The sequence below is a fragment of the Pelodiscus sinensis genome, chromosome 2 (assembly GCF_052426305.1).
Source record: "Pelodiscus sinensis isolate ZL-2025 chromosome 2, ASM5242630v1, whole genome shotgun sequence".
Classification (NCBI taxonomy): Eukaryota; Metazoa; Chordata; order Testudines; family Trionychidae; genus Pelodiscus; species Pelodiscus sinensis.
In genome coordinates, this window is record NC_143053.1 from 177,810,752 (window position 1) to 177,828,719 (window position 17,968).

General features: G+C 45.6%; 2 protein-coding genes across 35 annotated transcripts in view; both read left to right on the forward strand.

The window, feature by feature from the left end:
- Positions 1 to 489, forward strand: part of CLASP2 (cytoplasmic linker associated protein 2) — a 261,567-nt gene extending 261,078 nt beyond the window's left edge. For all 31 annotated transcript variants that reach the window (XM_075921810.2, XM_075921815.2, XM_089776567.1 and 28 more), the window contains one exon: positions 167 to 489. In XM_075921810.2, coding sequence (XP_075777925.1) covers positions 167 to 253 — 87 coding nt within the window. In that variant the 3' untranslated portion in view covers positions 254 to 489. The remainder of the gene's footprint in view (positions 1 to 166) is intronic.
- A 272-nt stretch (positions 490 to 761) lies between these two features.
- Positions 762 to 17,968, forward strand: part of UBP1 (upstream binding protein 1) — a 70,704-nt gene continuing 53,497 nt past the window's right edge. The window contains exons 1-2 of one of the 4 annotated variants that reach the window (XM_089776574.1): positions 762 to 1,095; positions 9,876 to 9,998. In XM_089776574.1, the coding sequence (XP_089632700.1) occupies positions 1,016 to 1,095; positions 9,876 to 9,998 (203 nt within the window). In that variant the 5' untranslated portion in view covers positions 762 to 1,015. Of the gene's footprint in view, positions 1,096 to 9,875; positions 9,999 to 16,353; positions 17,069 to 17,968 lie in introns of those variants that run through there. The other 3 variants (XR_331971.4, XM_006121750.4, XM_006121751.4) reach the window with 3 other exon arrangements.

The following is a 17,968-nucleotide window of genomic DNA, read 5'->3' on the forward strand; positions in this document are numbered from 1 at the left end:
GGTGTTTCAGAATTACCAGCGAAGCAAAATATATATCCATTATTCATTCAGCTTTAGTCAAAATTGCCTTAATGTTTTCTTAAGATGATAGACTTATGGAATTTTTACAGTTAAACTTTGTTTCTGATAAATGTTAAACAAATGAATTTCTGAATTAAATCTGCAGATGAAATTATTGAACCTTTACATCAAACGTGCACAAACGGGCTCTGGAGCAGGTGACACTGCAGCAGATGTTTCTGGACAAAGCTAATGAAACTGACCATAGTGAACCAGGTCTCCTAAATAAAGGACAGGCGCGCATCAGTGAAAGGAAAATTCTCACACACCTTTTGGAACTCTTTTTTTAATTATTTTTTGTTATTTTTTTTAAATGGCTACCCTCAGCCTGCATGTGACTGTTGCTGTAGAATTATTCTAAATCCAAGGAGAAATACAGTATTAATATCAGTTAATTAAAACAAAATAAATTTTAAAAAATCTAATCCATCATTTTTCCCGTTCGCACTCCTCTGTGTCCTCCCATTAACTTTTGCCAGTGTTATGACTGTATTTAAAAAAGAACTTTAAAAATGCTAATTAAACAGGAATGCTTTAAGCTTTAAAATTTAAAATCTAAATTCTTTTGCTTTTTTATTTGGCTGCAGAATTACATGCCGTTTTTATTGCTGTTTTGTTCAAATAGATCCTTTATGGAAAAAGAAAAATTTACACGAAACAACCCAGGACTAGTCTGAACTACAACTGGACTTAGTCACTGTGTTAGTGGTACATCATCTTATTTACATTTTGTTTAGGATATTCTGAATTATGAGAATTATGCCCACAAAAAACTGGATCGATCCAGTTCTTTGAAAGTGATTGTTCATTGGTTGTATGTTTGTCCCATAAATAAGAACTTAGTGTGAGCAGTAGAGGACTAGTTCAGCTAGCACAGCCTGTTTAGGATCCAGTGTTGCAGAACTGGTGATAGTGTGACAACCTGCTTTCTAGCAGCAGAGAAAACGATTACTTGATGGACATGAACCATCCTTGTCACCATCCTTTCTTCAAGCAGGATGCCTCAGAGTGGAGTGCTCTGCCCAAGCATGCTAAGTATGTATTTATCTTAATCATAGAATTTTTCCTCTCAACCTTGTTGCTGAAACCTCTAGTGTTGTATCGTAACTCACATGGGGAGTATATGGCAACAGTGCAGAGAACTCTTCATTGGTTATTTTTTAAAAAGCACTACGACATTCTGCACTGAATTTTTAGGGTGGGGGGAGAATCACAAGCGCAATCAATCTTGACACTTTAAAAAAACATTGTGGATGAATTGGAAATGTTGCACCAAATTATTTGCATGGTTTTCTTGAATAGCATCATCAAGACCCATCTGGATTAAGGTGTGAAAATGTTTTCAGGGTTTTTTTCTTTTAATTTTAGTTTATTGTGAATAATGCTTTTTTGTATTTATGATAATGGAAGGAGAGAACCAAGTCTAAGTAAATATGTGTCCCTGAATGTCTTCTGTTTCTCAGATGTAATCAACAAGCTACTTAGCTGAGAAAGGGGGTAAAATGGCACCCTTTACAGGAATGATGGAACCTGGATATTTTGGGGGTTTTATTGTTTTGTTTTGTTTTTTTATTGTGGCATGGTCTAGTTTTAGGAAATGTGTCCTGCTAAGAGAGATAATAGCAGTGCCAAGGATGATGATCTGTGCTAGGCTAAAATTCTCTCTACCTCTTCAGGGTGATTACTTTTGACTGAGCTGCTGCCCATAGTGTCTTGTGGAAAAACTGTCTATACAAATCTTTTTAAATTATTTTTTCAAACCACCATTTGCTACTATGTATTCAAAGCCCTGTTCTTTATCATGTAGCCAACTATCATAAGGAATTGTTAATGCATTTCAATTGCTAGTTATCTTGAAGGACACAACTGAATAAAGCTAGAGATGAATACTTGCAAGTATGTACTTTGAGAAGTGATGTTCACTTAATCTGAAGGTGAATCTGACAGGAAGTTGAGACATGGTTATTAAAGAAGTTGTTTGCTATTGAAGAGATTTGCCTTCTTTTGAGGGGATGTAGAAATATACAGTATGTACAAACTTTAAAAAGGAAATTTTCATTATTTGTCACTGGCCTTTTTTTTAGCAGCTGCGTCAGGAAAATAGTGTCTCCCCTTTCTCTCTTCCCTTGTATGCAACATTCTTTGTTTTCTACTGTTTAATTACATTGTGTATTTATAGTTCTTTGCTTACCATTGTGCATATAACTGGCAATAAAATGTACATAACATTACTTGAAAAAAAATTAACAATGTATACAGGCCGTTTTTCTGTTTTATTTAATTGTGTTACATGAAAGATAATGCTGCCATAGGAAAATGTTGGTTTCAAAAGATTCTGCATAATTGCTGTGTGTCTTGAGTGCTGTCTTTTTAGACATTCTATTGCCACCTCTAAACTGGCATTAAAAAGCATGCTATAAAACTATACAAAATGTGTGTAGTTACACTAGACCAAAATAACGGATTCAGAGACTGACTAGAATTTTTTATAATCACCGGTTTTTAATTCACAGGCTTATTAATTCCTATTCTCTTAGATGAGGACTGCATCATTTCGGATTAATCTAAGGTGCCTTTACAGTATCCCATTTTGCATAAAGCAGCATTTCCCAAACAGGGGTCTGCAGACCCCTGGAGGTTGCTGAAGTTATCCCAGGGATCCACAGGCCCTGCTGATCAATTCCTCCCTTTGCCTTCCTCAACTCCTACCCCTTCCTACCAGTGCCTCCTGCACACTAATGGTCCAGCAGTGCAGTGGGACTAAGGAAGTGGTTGCCACATCCCTGTGGCCCTTGAGGGCAGGGCAGGAGGGTTCCCCACACAGCATCTGCCCCAGACACTTGATCCACATCTTCCATTGGCCAGGAACTGCAGCCAGTGGGAGCATCAGGGGTGGTGCTTGTGGGTAGGAGCAGTGTGCAGAGTTCTCCATCCCCTGCCACCTAGAAGATGCTGCCAGAGGGATGTGCCAGTAACTTTTGGGAGCCTCCTGAGATAAGCACTCCCCTCATCCCTTCCCCCCCCAACTCTCCCAGAGCCACACCTCTTCCTGCACCTCCTGCCTCAGCCTCGTGAAAGTGAATATGAGTGGGGAGAGTGAGCAGCAGAGAAGGGTGGAGTGAATGGGGGCAGGGCTTCAGAAGGTGGAGACCTTGGAGAAGGGAGTAGGGTAAAGGCAGACTGGGGGAGGGTTGCGGGGGGAGGTTCCTGAAAACTTTTAAATCAAAATGGGGGTACTCAGGTTGCTAAAGTTTGAGAACCTCTGTCATAAAGGATTTTGCTATCTTTATTTCAATGGGACAGAAAATTGTCGCTCAGATTATCATAGTTTAACAGCCATAATTCTTAAGCGTGCACGTATAAGGTCTTCATTCTGTTTGTTCTGAAACTGTTTTCCTTAAGTGTGCGCACCAGCCCAGGGAATGTACCATTCCCTTTTAGAGAAACATGTTGTCTTGTTTTTATAAGAAGTTTGGACCATACCATATTTAAACATCCCAAGCCCTAAAAAAACTAAATGTAAATTTTAAAATGAATACTCTAATGACCTGAGCTCAAACTGACCATATTGGCTAGTCACAGAAAACAAATTGCTGAGCATGCACTTTCCTGTGGGAAAGGGTCGGTTTTGTATGATAGGAGTATGGAAGTTTACAATAAAAATGCATTGACATTAGATGAGCTTCAGTAATTCTTTACTTGGTCTCTATTTCCTATATTGTAAATAAAAGTTAGCTCAGTTTACTTGCAATGATGATGAGTGGTGTCTTACACATGTCAAAATTGAGATCTGTGAATGAGCATAAAGAGGTTGTGCAGTGAAAAGAAGTACAGTGTTGGTGGTCAGCAAAAAGTTCAGATAATTGTAACGATGTCTCTTTTATAGCCTTTCTTTCCTTGTAAGGTTATAATGCAAAACTTTTAAGCTTTAAGACATTGCATTTTGAAACACATACCTGTGGTTCTTAAAGTTTGATTTTTAGGGGTAAAATATCTATATTTTGCAGTTGCATGTAAGAAAGAAACACAGTATATCCAGTCAGAATAATAAATGTAAAAGTGATTTGACATGCCAGTTGCCCTAAAATTTTCACTGATATACAGGTCGGACCTCCCTAGTCTGGCACCCTTGGGATCTGAGCTGTCCCAAACCAGGGAATTTGCCAGATCAGGGGAGGTCAGTGCTCCCCTGTTGGCTGCTATGCTCCCGTGCTCCCTGCCTTCTGTTGGCCCCACTAACACTGGCCTGCCACGGGGTCCCCATCCTGATGCCCACACACTCACCCAAGGTCTCGCGGAGTTTCCGGCCAGGACAGCCTGGCCGCTGCCAACCACGCTGCCATATGGCGTTCCCCAGAGCTTCTGGGCCGGGGCCATCCTACCTGCTAGGGGTTTCATAGCTGGGTTCACCCGGCCACACCGCACCGCTGCTAGGGCCAGCCCTACTGCCACTGGGAACTCCCTGGGGTTCCCCAGCTGGGGCTGCCCGCTGCCAGCCCCGCTTCAGCTGCGGGTTCCACAGCCGGGGCCACCCAATTCAGTCCTGCTGCCATCAGGGTTATGCTGGAGTTCCAAACCAGGGCTGCCCAGCCACTGCCAGCCCTGCTGCCATGGGGGAGCAGGATACCTGGCCGGACCTCCTGCCACTGGACGCCCCGGTGCAGCTGGGGTTTCCCAGCTGGAGCCAGGACTTCCTGGAATCCTGGCCCTGCTGATGCCAGGTACCTTGGTCAGGGCGGGAGCTCCAATGGCCACCACCTGGTCCAGCCGCTGCTGGCCCAGCTGGGGCTCTTCAGCCCTATGTTCTCTCAGCTGGCTCCTACTTCTGGGGCTCTTTGGTCCAGCAACATCCATGGCCCTGCTGAGCCATGGAGGTTGCCAGACCAGAGAGTCCCGGATCTGGGAGGTTCAGCCTGTACAGTGCTCAATCTGAAGCCCAGCCAGGAAGCTAGAGTAATTAGAAGAAGTCAAAAGGACACTGTAAATTTAAAGTGTTTTGATTTTTTTTTAATTTTGTTTAAAATATTCCTTTAAAAACTAGAATCAAATTTGTTTTTAATGTTTTAACATTCTAGGGTAAGGATAAAATGCTAAAAAAAATTAGTGAGTATCAGTGCTAGTGTTTACAAAAGTGTGAATTACTGGAATGAATTGGTAATCATTTAATTCAGGGTAAAAAGTCTATTGAAGACAAAACTCAACTGTCTGCATTTAAATTTTCAGATAAAGTTGCATTTTAAAATTATATCTTGAAATCTTGAAAGATGCATTTTAAAATTATAATTTTGAAAACCAAGCACATATAAGACAAAACAAGACTAAAGAGTAAATCTGGTAATTTATGCAACAATAAATGTCTTTGATGCTTAATAGTAACAGGAATTATTCTGTTTATGGTAATATTATTGCAGTAAGGTCACATATTTTGAGCCATAACTTAGAATATGGTAAACACTAAACTAAGCAAGAAGAAAAGAAAATAGAGAGATTGAGACCAGCCAGGTTTTCAGGAGAATAAAAACTAGCGTTTTTCCATTTTTAGCAGACTCTTACCAGTTTTTTGCAATTGCAAATACCATTGAAGTAGTCTAGTACTATTGAATGTTAATTAATGTTTTCCATAAAATGTTTAAAATAAATTATAAATAAATACTTTCCTAGATGTGTAGTGTACATTTTACACCCACCTTTCCAGGCATGTGATTGTATAGACTGCAAAGAGATACCTCCTTCATCAGTGCATGGAATTATTTCATCCTAAGTGTAGGACTGTGCATTTGTCATTGGTGTACCTCATAAAATGTCTTTTTGGCCCAATCCTGCAATTTGTCTAGGTCACTCTGGACCCTGTTCCTACCCTCCAGCATATCTACATCGCCCCCGATCTTAGTGTCTTCTGCAAATTTGCTGCGGGTGCAATCCATCTCATCATCCAAATAAATGAAGATGTTGAAGAAAACCAGACCCAGAACCCCGGGACACTCCGCTTGATACCGCTGTCAATTAGACATTGAACTGTTGATGAATACCTGTTGACCCTGATGATCTAGCCAGCTTTCTATCAACCTTGTAGTCCATTTTACATCAAAAGCAGGAAGCCTGCTAAACCACCAGTGGGGCCACTAGACAATTGACATGCTAAAGGAGAATTCAAAGACAATAAGGTCATTGTGAAGAAACTAAATGAATTCTTTGCATTGGTCTTCACAGCTGAGAATGTGAGCAAGATTTCCAAACCTGAGTCATTCCTTTTTAGGTGGCAAATCTGAAGAACTCTCCCAGATTGAGGTGTCATTAGAGGAGGTTTTGGCACAAATAGATAAACTAAACAGTAATGGGTCACCAGGACCACATGGCATTCACCCAAGAGTGCTGAAAGAACTCAAATGTGAAATTGCGGAACTATTAACTGTGGTTTGTAACCTACCCTTGAAATAAGCATCTGTACTAGGTGAGTGAAGGATAGCTAATGTGATGTCAATTTTTAAAAAGAGCTCTAGAGGTGTTCCTGGCAATTAGAGGCCGGTAAGTGCAACTTCAGTACCAGGCGAATTTGTTGAACCTATAGTTAAGAATTGTCAGACATATGAATGAACATAATTTGTTGGGGGAAAGCCAACATGGTTTCTGTAAAGAGAAATGCCTCCCCAATCTACTAGAATTCTTTAAGGGGATTCTTCCCTCATGGATTGATAACTGGTTAAAATATAGCAAATGGAGGGTAGAAATAAATTATCAGTTCTCAGAATGGAGAGAAGTAACTAGTGGTATCCTGCCGAGGTCCTTACTGGGACCAATCCTATTCAACATATTCATAAATGATCAGGAAAAGGGGGTAAACAGTGAGGTGGCAAAATTTTCAGATGATACTAAACTGTTCAAAATAGTGAAGTCTAAAGCAGACTATGAAGAACTTCAAAAGGATCTCACAAACTAGGTGACTGAACAACAAAATGGCAGATGAATTTTAATGTTAATACATGCAAAATAATGCATATTGTAAAACAATCTCAACTATGCATATAAAATGAGGACTAAATTAGCTGTTATCACATGAGAGCGATCTTAGTCATTGTGGATAGTTCTCTGAAAACATCCACTCAATGAGCAGCAGCAGTCAAAAAAGCAAACAATGTTGGACATCATTAAGAAAGGGATATGTAGGAGATTTTAATCTGCCTGGTCACTCAGTCATGGATTTAAAAGTAGCCATCCTACAAAGGAATTTCACCAGACAGAGAAACTACAGAACTGGCATTCATCTACAAATTTGACACTGTTACTCTGGGTTTGAATAAAGACATTAACTGGAGCAGCTAAGATAAGCTGGAGCAGCACCAGTCAGCCCCTCCTGCAGGAACATCTGTGACACCTGACAGTGCTGTTCATCCCTCCCTCACTACCCCACACACAATTTTTAGTAAAAGTCAGGGACAGGTCAAAAGCTTCTTTGAATTTCTGTTTATCACCCATGACTGGTCCCTGACTTTTACTAAAAAAAACCTCAGACAAAATCTTTGCCTTACACTGGCTCATCTCTCCCTCCTCCACCACTTGTAATGGCATCACATTTGAGTCAAACTCCTGGGAGAAATCTGTTAAAACTTTCATACGCTGTCACTGAAGCATGCACAGAACTGCATGTCCATGCATTCACAAAACATTCTCACATCCCATCTTAAATCTTGGATCTGACACTTTGTTTACAAAATACAAGTTTTCTAGTTAAAATTGTTTTAAATAAACAATGTTTTGTTGCTGATGTATACAGTGATCCTTTGAAGAAATGTATGTAGATTATAGGGTTCCCAAGAAGTGCTGTAAAACAAAACAAAAAAGCCCTCAAACAATAAACAGCATAAGACTAAGAATTTTGCTGTATGTTCATCCTTATTTGTCTCCAAACATCAAGACAAGCAAGAACAAAAGTTAATAAAAATAGCAGCATTCCTTTATGTTTACAGGTTAGTCAAGAGCAATAGGAAGTGTGTGTAATGTTTCATACCAGAGTACTCCAAATGAAATTTGTGCCCACACTGGCTCATCTCTCCCTCTTCCACCACTTGTAATGTGTATGCACACTGCTACATATAGTGCAACTACAAAGACCCTGATGCACCTAAATATTTAAGTCCATGTTTAATATTAAGCATGTGAGCAGCCTCGCCAAAGTACGTTGTTTTACTGCATGATTAAAGTTGGTTTGTGCATAAATGCTTCCCTATGACTTGATCCTATGAAGTGCTGGTGAGTACCTGTGACTTCTGCTGAAGTCAGAATCAATGTCTTACAGAGTGGTGCAGAGAGCTCTAGCATGGTATTTAATAAAGGGCTCGATTAATACCTGTAAATCGGATAGGCTTAGAAAGGATTAGGTTTTTGTTGGTAAATGTTGATTTCACTACACATGCACACAAACCAATTAAAAGTATTTCCATAAATAATAAATGAAGTGCACAAATAGGGGAAACAAGAAAAATGCTGCTTGAAAACATATTAGGTTTTTATTTAAGGCTGATTAGTCTCTGTGTGTTTTAACATGGGATGTTGACAGTTTGTGTTTTTTATTACTAGAGGCAAATATTTGGTATATGCTGTCTGCCTCAAACAGATGCCTGAGATGTCTCCTTTCAACAATACTTAACTTGTGTTGCTTATGTTGATCAAATATTTTTTTGGACTGCACAAATGGAAAGCTGCAAATGTAACACTGGGGTGCACAGGTTCCTGTGCCTTGTTGGGAGGAGATCAAAAGCTACTTTCATTCTTTTTATCCTCATGCACAGTGTGCAGCTTTCTCTTCTGGTTCACAGGAATGACCCTGAGTGTCTCTGTGCATGTCTAGACTACATGCCTCCGTCGACGGAGGCATGTAGATTAGCCAGATCGGCAGAGGGAAATGAAGCCGCGATTAAAATAATCGCGGCTTCACTTAAATTTAAATGGCTGCCCCGCTCTGCCGATCAGCTGTTTGTCTGCAGATTGGGGCAGTCTGGACGCGACGCGCCGACAAAGAAGCCTTTCTTGATCGGCACAGGTAAACCTGGTTTCACGAGGCATACGTGTGCCGATCAAGAAAGGCTTCTTTGTCGGCGCGTCGCGTCCAGACTGCCCCGATCTGCCGACAAACAGCTGATCGGCAGAGCGGGGCAGCCATTTAAATTTAAATGAAGCCGCGATTATTTTAATCGCGGCTTCATTTCCCTCTGCCGATCTGGCTAATCTACATGCCTCCGGCATGTAATCTGGACACACCGTCAGAGAGTGAGGCTATGTCTAGACTGCAGTTTTTCCGGGATACCAGAACAGTTTCCAAAAACCAGGCGCGTTATTTCAGCATCCCTGTATTCCTCTCAGTGAGAGGAATAAGAGATGTTCCGAAAGAGGAGTTTTTTCTGAAATTTGGACCCGTGCAGATGGGCCAAATTTCGGAAAAGCCTCTTCTGGAAGAAAAAATAAATAAAGGCGGAATAAGATACACCAATTGCAGTTTGTAAATTGCAGGCTAGACGTAGCCTTAAGAATAGACAGAAGGAGATCAGCAACTGGATGCTGCTGGTGCCAGGACTGCCTCTGGTGGCAGAATAGCTAGCAGTAATAACACCTAGCAGCTTAGAGCAGAACAAACAGGTGGAGAGCTGGGGGAGGATGGCAGAGGACGAAACTGCTGGAGCACTACTTTTGCCTGTCTTCCTGCCCCAGAGACACTGGCTCCTGGCAAACTCACGAGCAACAGCTGAATCTAGTGGTGGAAACCAACTGCTTTAATCTGAATTTGTTGCTGACTTTGCTTTTCTTCTTCCTCATCACAGCAGTGAACATCTCTTACTAGAGCACAATGCATCATCTCATCCTAAAATGCTCTTCTGGCACAACCAGCCTGATCCCTATCATCACCACTACCACCAGTATCCCACCAGTAACAGCAACTATCTGCGGTAAGGAAACAATGGATAGGGATTCTTCATTCTCTATACCATTACCTAAATCAGTTATTAAGATACGGAACAGAATCAGACCTAGGATCGATTTCTGTGTGAAAGTTATTTTTATTTTTTTTAAGAAATGAAATGGGGGGGGGGGGAAGATATAATCATAAGAATGAATTTCATTCTTACACACTATTTTTGTATAATATGAATAAAGTCCAGTCTGGAACTGCTGAATTGCCATCACCAGAACACACTGATGCCTGGAACACACTGATGTTGGTCTGGAAGAGAACGCTCCTGTCCTGTGAATTGTAGGTGTTGCAGAGTTCTAAATCTGTATCAGAGTGGTGTTTCCATCCTGTGCATCTTAACAAGAACAGCATTTTTCAAACTAGAGTCTGTGGTGCCCTGGGGGTTCCCCAGGAGTCCAGGGGCCTTGCTGATCAATTCCTCTCCTTTCTTCCCTCAGCTTCTCCTCCTCCCTCCTAGGCAATTTTCCTACCTGCCCTTGTTCTGTGCCACTACCAGACATGAACAGCACATCCCTGCAGCCCCTGGGGATGGGGTAGGGGTCTGTGCACCCTGCCCGTGTCCTGAGTGTTGGAGAAGAGGCAGGGCTTTGGGGAAGGGGCCAGGACAAGGACTGAGGAAAGGAATTGTGGGGGAGGGTGCCCAAAAAAATTAAGTCAAATTGGAGGTCCTCAGATTGCCAGAATTTGAGGATCGTTGGCAGAGAATCCACCCTCTGCACCTTTGTTCCATTCTTAGCCTCACTGAATATTTTGAGTGTAGGACCTAATCCTGCAACATAGTAGCAGAATAATAGCAGTTTTCTAGTATCTAAAAGGCTGTTTCAAGGAGGAGAGAGAAAAATTGTTCTCCTTGGACTCTGATGATAGGACAAGAAGCAATGGGCTTAAATTGCAGCAAGGAGGTTTAGGTTGGACATTAAGAAAAACTTCCTAACAGAGTGGTTAAACAATGGACTAAGTTGCCTAGGGAGGCTGTAGAATCTCCATCATTGGAAATATTTAAAAGCAGGTTGGATAGACGCCTGTGACAGGGATGATCTAGATGGTGTTTGGTCCTGCCATGAGGGCAGGTGACTGGATTTGATGATCTCTTGAGGTGCCTTCCAGTCCTGGTGTTCTATGATTCTATGGTTTGGTTCAGATCTCTGCAGTGTCACTGACTTAGTGGGACTCTGTTGATATAAGAGTTGGATGGTAGGAGTAAGGTTTTAGTAGGAAAATGCACACAAAATGTACTACATGTGCACATTATATGATTTCCAGAGTCTTGTGATTTGGTTTAATTCATTTTCATTGGAACACTCAGTCACTTCTAAATGTTGGCTATTTATATAACAAATGTAAACTTTTCTACTCAATTCTCCCTCCTTCCCCTCCATATTAGCTGCAGAACCTGTCCCCGGTTAACCAGTGTGCGCTTGCAGAGGTTCCCCATCTTGGTCCATGCGTGTCTGAGCCTGTTGGTCCACGTGTCCGCTTGCACACAAGTGGTCAAGTTTGCCAGGTTGCACCTTCACCTTCTTCAGATGTGGCTCAGAATGGTTAACTCCCATGTCCTGTATTTCCTGGACAGATTGGTTCACCTTCCACTACCCGACCTAAATTCCTTATGCAGGTGGGAGTCCCCGTACAACGTGTGCCAAGGGATCCCCTTTACTCTACCTTCTGTGATTAAGTCAGTGGTTACTGATGCCTCCATTCAGGGTAAGGGGGCACATCGGGACTCAGGGAGGGTGCAGGGCCTATGGTCGGAACAGGAAGCCTCACTCCATCTCAACATGCTGGAACTTCAGGCCATCCCCAATGTACGTTGTGCCTCGTGGGCCTGTATCAGATACTCAGTGATTCACATCCTCACCGACAATGCTGCCATTACATGCTACGCGGACAAGCAAAAAGGGATATATTCCAGGTTACTCTGCCTGGAGGTGGTCGACCTGGTGAAATTTTGGATCAAGGCAACATCAACACTGTAGAAATCCATTTGCCCGGGGTGCAAAATAGTCTCATGGATAGAGCCCTGGATATCTGCTTCGTATCTGTGGAAACCGCATCTGTAGATCATTTTGGTGGGTAGTGGTATGGATGCAGATTTCAACACAGGGCTTTCCCCTACCGCCTGGCTGCTGGGCTCAGGGGGAGGGCACCAGGCAGACCTTTGCTGCCAGCAGGGAAGGGGAACAAGAGATTCCCTTTGATCACTCCAAATGCCCCTCCCTGCCCCAGGATCTCTCCCTCCTCCCCACTCCCAACCTGTTGTGCACTGACCTGTGGGAGCCCTGAGTCTGGCTCAGGGGGAGACACTGCCCATCCCACGCTGCCGTTGTGGTGCAACTGGCTAACACAGCCGGAAGCAAGCATATGGAAGGCAGCTGATTTCTAGGAGAGAAAGAGACGGCTCTCAGCAAAACAGCAAGGTGCCAGTTCCAACGGGGAGGGCCCAGCTCTGTGGTGCTGCAGCAGCAGCGGCGACAGCACACGGGGAAAAGGCCAATTCCTGTGCAGCAAGGCCCACCCCGTGTCACATGGATTGGAGCAGGCAGGCCCCCCAATAGTGCATCCCAGTGCCCTGCTGTGATGTGACGAAAACTGCTACTGTCTGGTGCCATCACTCACGAGCCCCTGGCAGCAGCAGCACCTCTGTCCACATGGCTTGCTGCTGTATGCGGTAGGGATGTAATAGTGTAACTGATTAACAGATAAGCAAAAGCTTATCGGTTAATCCTATAGACTAAAGGCATTTCTCCCTCCCACTCCACCCTCCCACCAGTACATTTTTAGCAGGTTGGCCAGCAGACTGGTTCAGTCCCAGCTTGCACCAGCTCTGGGACCTACCCCTGCTGCGTCTCTGTGTTTAAAATGTATCAGGAGTCAGGTGGGCAGGCAACCTGGCTCAGTTCTGGCTCATGCCAGGTCCAGGAGCTCAGATCCCTCCTCCCCCCCTCAAGGGAGGGGCCATGCTGCTGCCTCTGTACCAGAGGCAACCCTCACAGAAGCCATCAAATTCATGGAGAACTACCTTGCAGAAGAGATGTAAATACCTATTCAAAAAGTTAACCAGTTAAATGATATAATTGTAACTGGTTAACATAGAGAGTGGCAGGTGCAGCATCAAACAGAGGACCCCAGTTGGGGTCCAGCTGGCCTGCCACAGGCAGAGGGCTCCTCCAATCCAGTCCTCTGTGGGCAAGGCTGTTCTGGCTGGGCCCACCACACCACATGGGGGCTGTTCAAGCCAGCTGGGATCCTGCCATGCTGCAGGCGGAGGGCTGCTCCTTCTCCCAGGGCCCAACCCTCCGGTTAGTAGGTAGGCATGCCTGTAAGGCTGATTCTTACCAGGTGAAAAGTTGATCTTTTACTTTCTTACCTTGTAGCTGAATCCCCTGGGACACAGTTGTCAAAGCAGGGGACCTTGAAGGGGAAGTGATAGAAGTGTAGCCGTGTTAGTCTGGTGTAGCTGAAACAAAAAACAAGTCCTGTTTTTTGTTTGAAGGGGGAGGACTGTCTGCCTTTGTGGTTTCAAAGCACAGCAGCTAGTCTGAACCTCTACCATTGGTGTGGGCCCTGACGAAAGGGAGCCACTGTGGGGAATGTGAACACCTTGGGAAGGAAGTAGGCCTCTTAGCAGGAGCTGCTTTCCTGGGCCAGATGTGACCACCAGGGAAAAAGCCAGGACTGGTGCTTTGAGTGCAGACAAGAGGGGTATTTTCACTGGGATAGCCATTATATGGATTTCAGCTCCGGCCAAGTATGGGTGGCTCTTTCCTGGGTCTGAAAGAAGAAAAACTAATAGTCCAAGTGAGGGTGAACAGGATACCAATGCAGGCATTGATGGATGCATGATGCAGCCAAATTCTCATCCTCAACAGGGCAGACCTAACCCAAAGACTACAGGGCATCCAAATACAGTACATCCACAGAGACATACAGCTCTACCCAGCAGCCAGGGGCCAGCTCAGTGTTATGGTACACAACACAGTCTTCCAGGTAGGCATGACCGCTAGGTTAGTGTGTCCTGTGATTCTGGGGTGTGATTTGTTGTGGTCAGGTAACCCCATAAGCAGCTGCAGACACTACAACCCAGCTGGCAATGAAGAGGTGACCTCACACCCAGGGCTAACAGACAGAGGGCTCTTTTAATCCTAGTGGGGGCCCAGCTGTCTGTGCAGACAGATGCCCCACTGGAACCAGAAACCATTGGGGACTTGCTCAAGGGATGGAAGGAATACCCTACACTAAGCCATACCTGGGAACAAGCAACAACTGCCAGCTCAGAATTAGGGGATGGCACTTGCCATCCACAAGGATCCCATTTTCCAATCTGGTGGAACCTCCTGTACTAGGTAGTCTAATACTCCCAGATAGCTGCTGGTTCCACAGAGGCTGAGGCATGACCTGCGTGTGTCTCATGCAATGCCATGGGCAGGTCACCTGTGGAAAAAGAAGACCCACCAGAGGGTGGCCTATTACCTGCACAAAATTCTCTGTCAGTCCCATGTGCAATGGGTGCACACCTTTACCAAGTTCCTTGGGCTCAAGGTGTAACTTACTATGTGTTTGCAGGGATTTTTACCAGTGAAAGAGTCTTACCTAGCAATATTCTTACTCTCTAGTCATTAACATTACCAAGCAATCAGAATCAACATCCTAAGCATACAGCACCATGCTCACCAAACATGATCAAGACACGTGAGTGTCCTCTATTGGCCAGGCAAGGCCATTCTTGTCTGGATTCTGGCTGCTGCACCTCATGCTCAGTCACGCAGAAGAGTCTTGGCAGCTCCGATCTTAGGCTATGTTTTGGAAGTGAGTTCTTCTTCCAGTTCTCTTCTTACTCTTTCCGCTCCTTCTTAGACCCCAGTTTATATAGTGAAACTTGAGTTGTGCTTAGCTACAACTTAACTGATTATTTTACTAAAATTTTACTAACCAATCATAACATAGTGTAACCTAATTCCCTAACCAATTATATACCACCCACCCCTTAATTGATTTATGCTTAGCAAAATTAATTGGACAGCAGAGAGAAACGATTAAAAACCAGACAGCGATCATACAAACAATAGGCAAGTGGGGACCATAATAATAGAACAAGGATTTCACAATCTGACCTATTGATGAGTAATTACGTGCCAGACTAAATGCTATTAAACTAAGTTTTCTTTAACCATCTTGATATCTGCTTCTTTATCTCGTGATATTGGTTGCCATTAGGACGGGGTCTCCTTCATGACAGCCTAGTCTTACACTACTGTGATACAATTTATATGGAATGAGTGTGTGTGACTTTCTGCTTTTCATCTAATGGCTGCTGCTCTTTGTCTGGCTGCAGATGGCTGCCTTAGACTTTAGGTCTTCCAGTGTGACTACAGAAAACAGCCTTATCTAGCATTATTCTGGCCCGGCATTCACCAGGAAGTGAGGGAATACTGCACTTCTTGCCTAGAGCGTTGGGATGCTAGACTGAGAGGTGCCTCTCATTCTGCCACTTCTGATAGAGGTCTCCTTTGAGGGTATTGGCCTAACTCTGTTGGCATCGTTGGAAAAGAGCTCAGATGGAAACTGTTCCCTCTTTTCACGTGGAGCTGGTGGTGAATGTTAACAGCTTGGCAGCTGTGGCTGCACAAGAGAGGCATGATACAATCAGAGCCACAGCCTACACCCCCCATTTGTCACTCGTAGAGCTGAACTATGACAAGTGTGAAAAGTAGGACGAGGGTCCTGGGTTGTGTCTCTGTTAGTCTCTAAGGGCGGTGTAGGGCCACTGGTATCTTGTAGGGACACTCATTGGCTTTTGGGCACAGACCTCTCTGTGGGCCTGGCACCCCCTCCCCTCCCCTCCCCTCGCCTCCCTGGAGCACTGAGGTTCGCTGCCTCTGCTGCCCACAGGCGCTCTGGGCACCAGGCCCCGCCCAGGCAATGACGTGCCTCAAGCTGCCCTGCGACCCTCTGCCCAGCTTCCTTCGCCTGTCGCTTGCGGTCCATTGACAGGATGAGTGTAGAGCCCCGCCCCCGCCCAGCTGGGATTGGTTCCTGCTCTGGTCAGTCTTTCCGTCCCACCAGTAGGCAGAGCAGAACTGTCGGAGCAGCTATGTGACGAATCACGGTGCACTAAGGTCTTGACGTGACTAAGGCCTGCAAAGCATGCTGGGGTTTCTGGTCCCTTCGCTTTGAGTCGCGCTCAATTTACGTCGCCAGGCGTGCGGCACCGCTTTTTGATTGGCTACCATCGGCTCTGCCTTCCTGCGGAGTCCTGATTGGACAGTCCAGCTGCCCGCCAACAATTCCCAGCCAACCCTCCCGCTCGCTGTGGCTGAGCCCCGCCCCGGTAGGGGACCTGCACGGGGAAGGGGAAGTGGCCGGCCGCCATGTTCGTATAGGTGCCTCAGCCGCGCTGGAGCGGGGAGCTCGGAGCAGCCCAGTCCCCAGAGAGCCTGACACGGAGCGGGGCGGCCCGCGAGACGGGGACAGCGGCGGCGCGGGAGGGAAGCGGCGCTGGCGGCCCGGGCTGTTGGCGCGGGCGGCGGGTCCCCGGGCAGGGGGCGGTGCTGCTGCTGCTTCTCCCGTGAACGATGAGGCGGGTGGCGCCGCTGGGCAGGGTCGGAGTTCGGGCGGCGGCGGCGGCCCCTTGCTGTGTCCGGGCCGAGGCCGCCGGCTCCTGGGCCCCCCGCGGCGGCCGGGCGAGCGCAGGATGCTGAGAGCGGCCCCGCGCCCTGGTGCTGCTGCCGCGGGGAAAGGGCCCCCCCGGGGCTGAACGCGGATTCTCCTCTCCCCTGCCGGGCTCCCGGCGCCTCCCCCGGGCCCTGCCCGCCGAGTCACCGCCTCCCGCAGGAGCAGTAGCGGCGGCGGCGGCGGCGGCAGGGGGGGGGACTGAGCGGCTCCTCCCTCGTCTTCTCCCCCCCCTCCCCCCGGCCGCGCCGAGCGGCGGAAGATGGCGTGGGTGCTGAAGATGGATGAAGTGATCGAGTCCGGGCTGGCGCACGACTTCGATGCCAGCCTCTCCGGCATCGGGCAGGAGCTGGGAGCCAGCGCCTACAGCATGAGGTACCCGCCCCGCCGCGCTCCCCGGCCCGCCGCGCTCTTTGTGGTGTCCCAGCACCGCTGGGACGCTCTCGGTGCTGGCCACATGTTTGGCACCACGCAGCGTGTACCCGCTGCAGGGAAGAGAAAGCACTGGAGAGCAACTCCTTCCTCTTCCAGCGGGTGCCTAAAGCCCGCTTTGAGCTTCGTTCCTTTCTACAGAGAGGATAACGCCATTCCCTAGAAACGGGCGTGGGTACAGGGACGGGCAGATGGCGCCACGACAGTAGCGTATGTTTGTAGAAATAGTACAGTATTGTTGTTATCCAACTTAGCTTGAATGTCTCCAGGAATGTCTACTGTAACTTGGTACATTCCCTGTTGGGAAGTCTTTCCAAGTGCAGTTATTCTTAACATAAGTAATGCTGTGTTTTACCTTAACTCTTTCCCCTATTCTTCAGTGATAGAAATGTAGCCGTGTTAGTCTGGGGTAGTTGAAGCAAAATGCAGGACAATGTAGCACTTTAAAGACTAACAAGATGGTTTATTAGATGATGAGCTTTCGTGGGCCAGACCCACTTCCTATTCTTCAGTGTGTAGTAGTCTGTCATGTTTCCCAAAATAAGTGTTACTAAGTTAAGCTGGTTTTATTTAGTTTTTCATTAGCTATTTTTTATAGTTCCCTAAACTTTTGTTGGTCTTCCTTTACCTCTAATAATTGGCACACTTTTCAACATATTATGTAGTTGAACTTTCATTTGGCAGCTCATATTTTGCTTGCTAATGGTGACACTGTCTCTGTGCAAATTAAAATTACCCTTGTTTTTTATTGTTTTTCTCTACCGTATTACTTTTCCAATTCATAACAAATTTCTAGTCTGTTACCATTAGGTATATTTTCCCACTATGGGCTTCCAGGTGTTC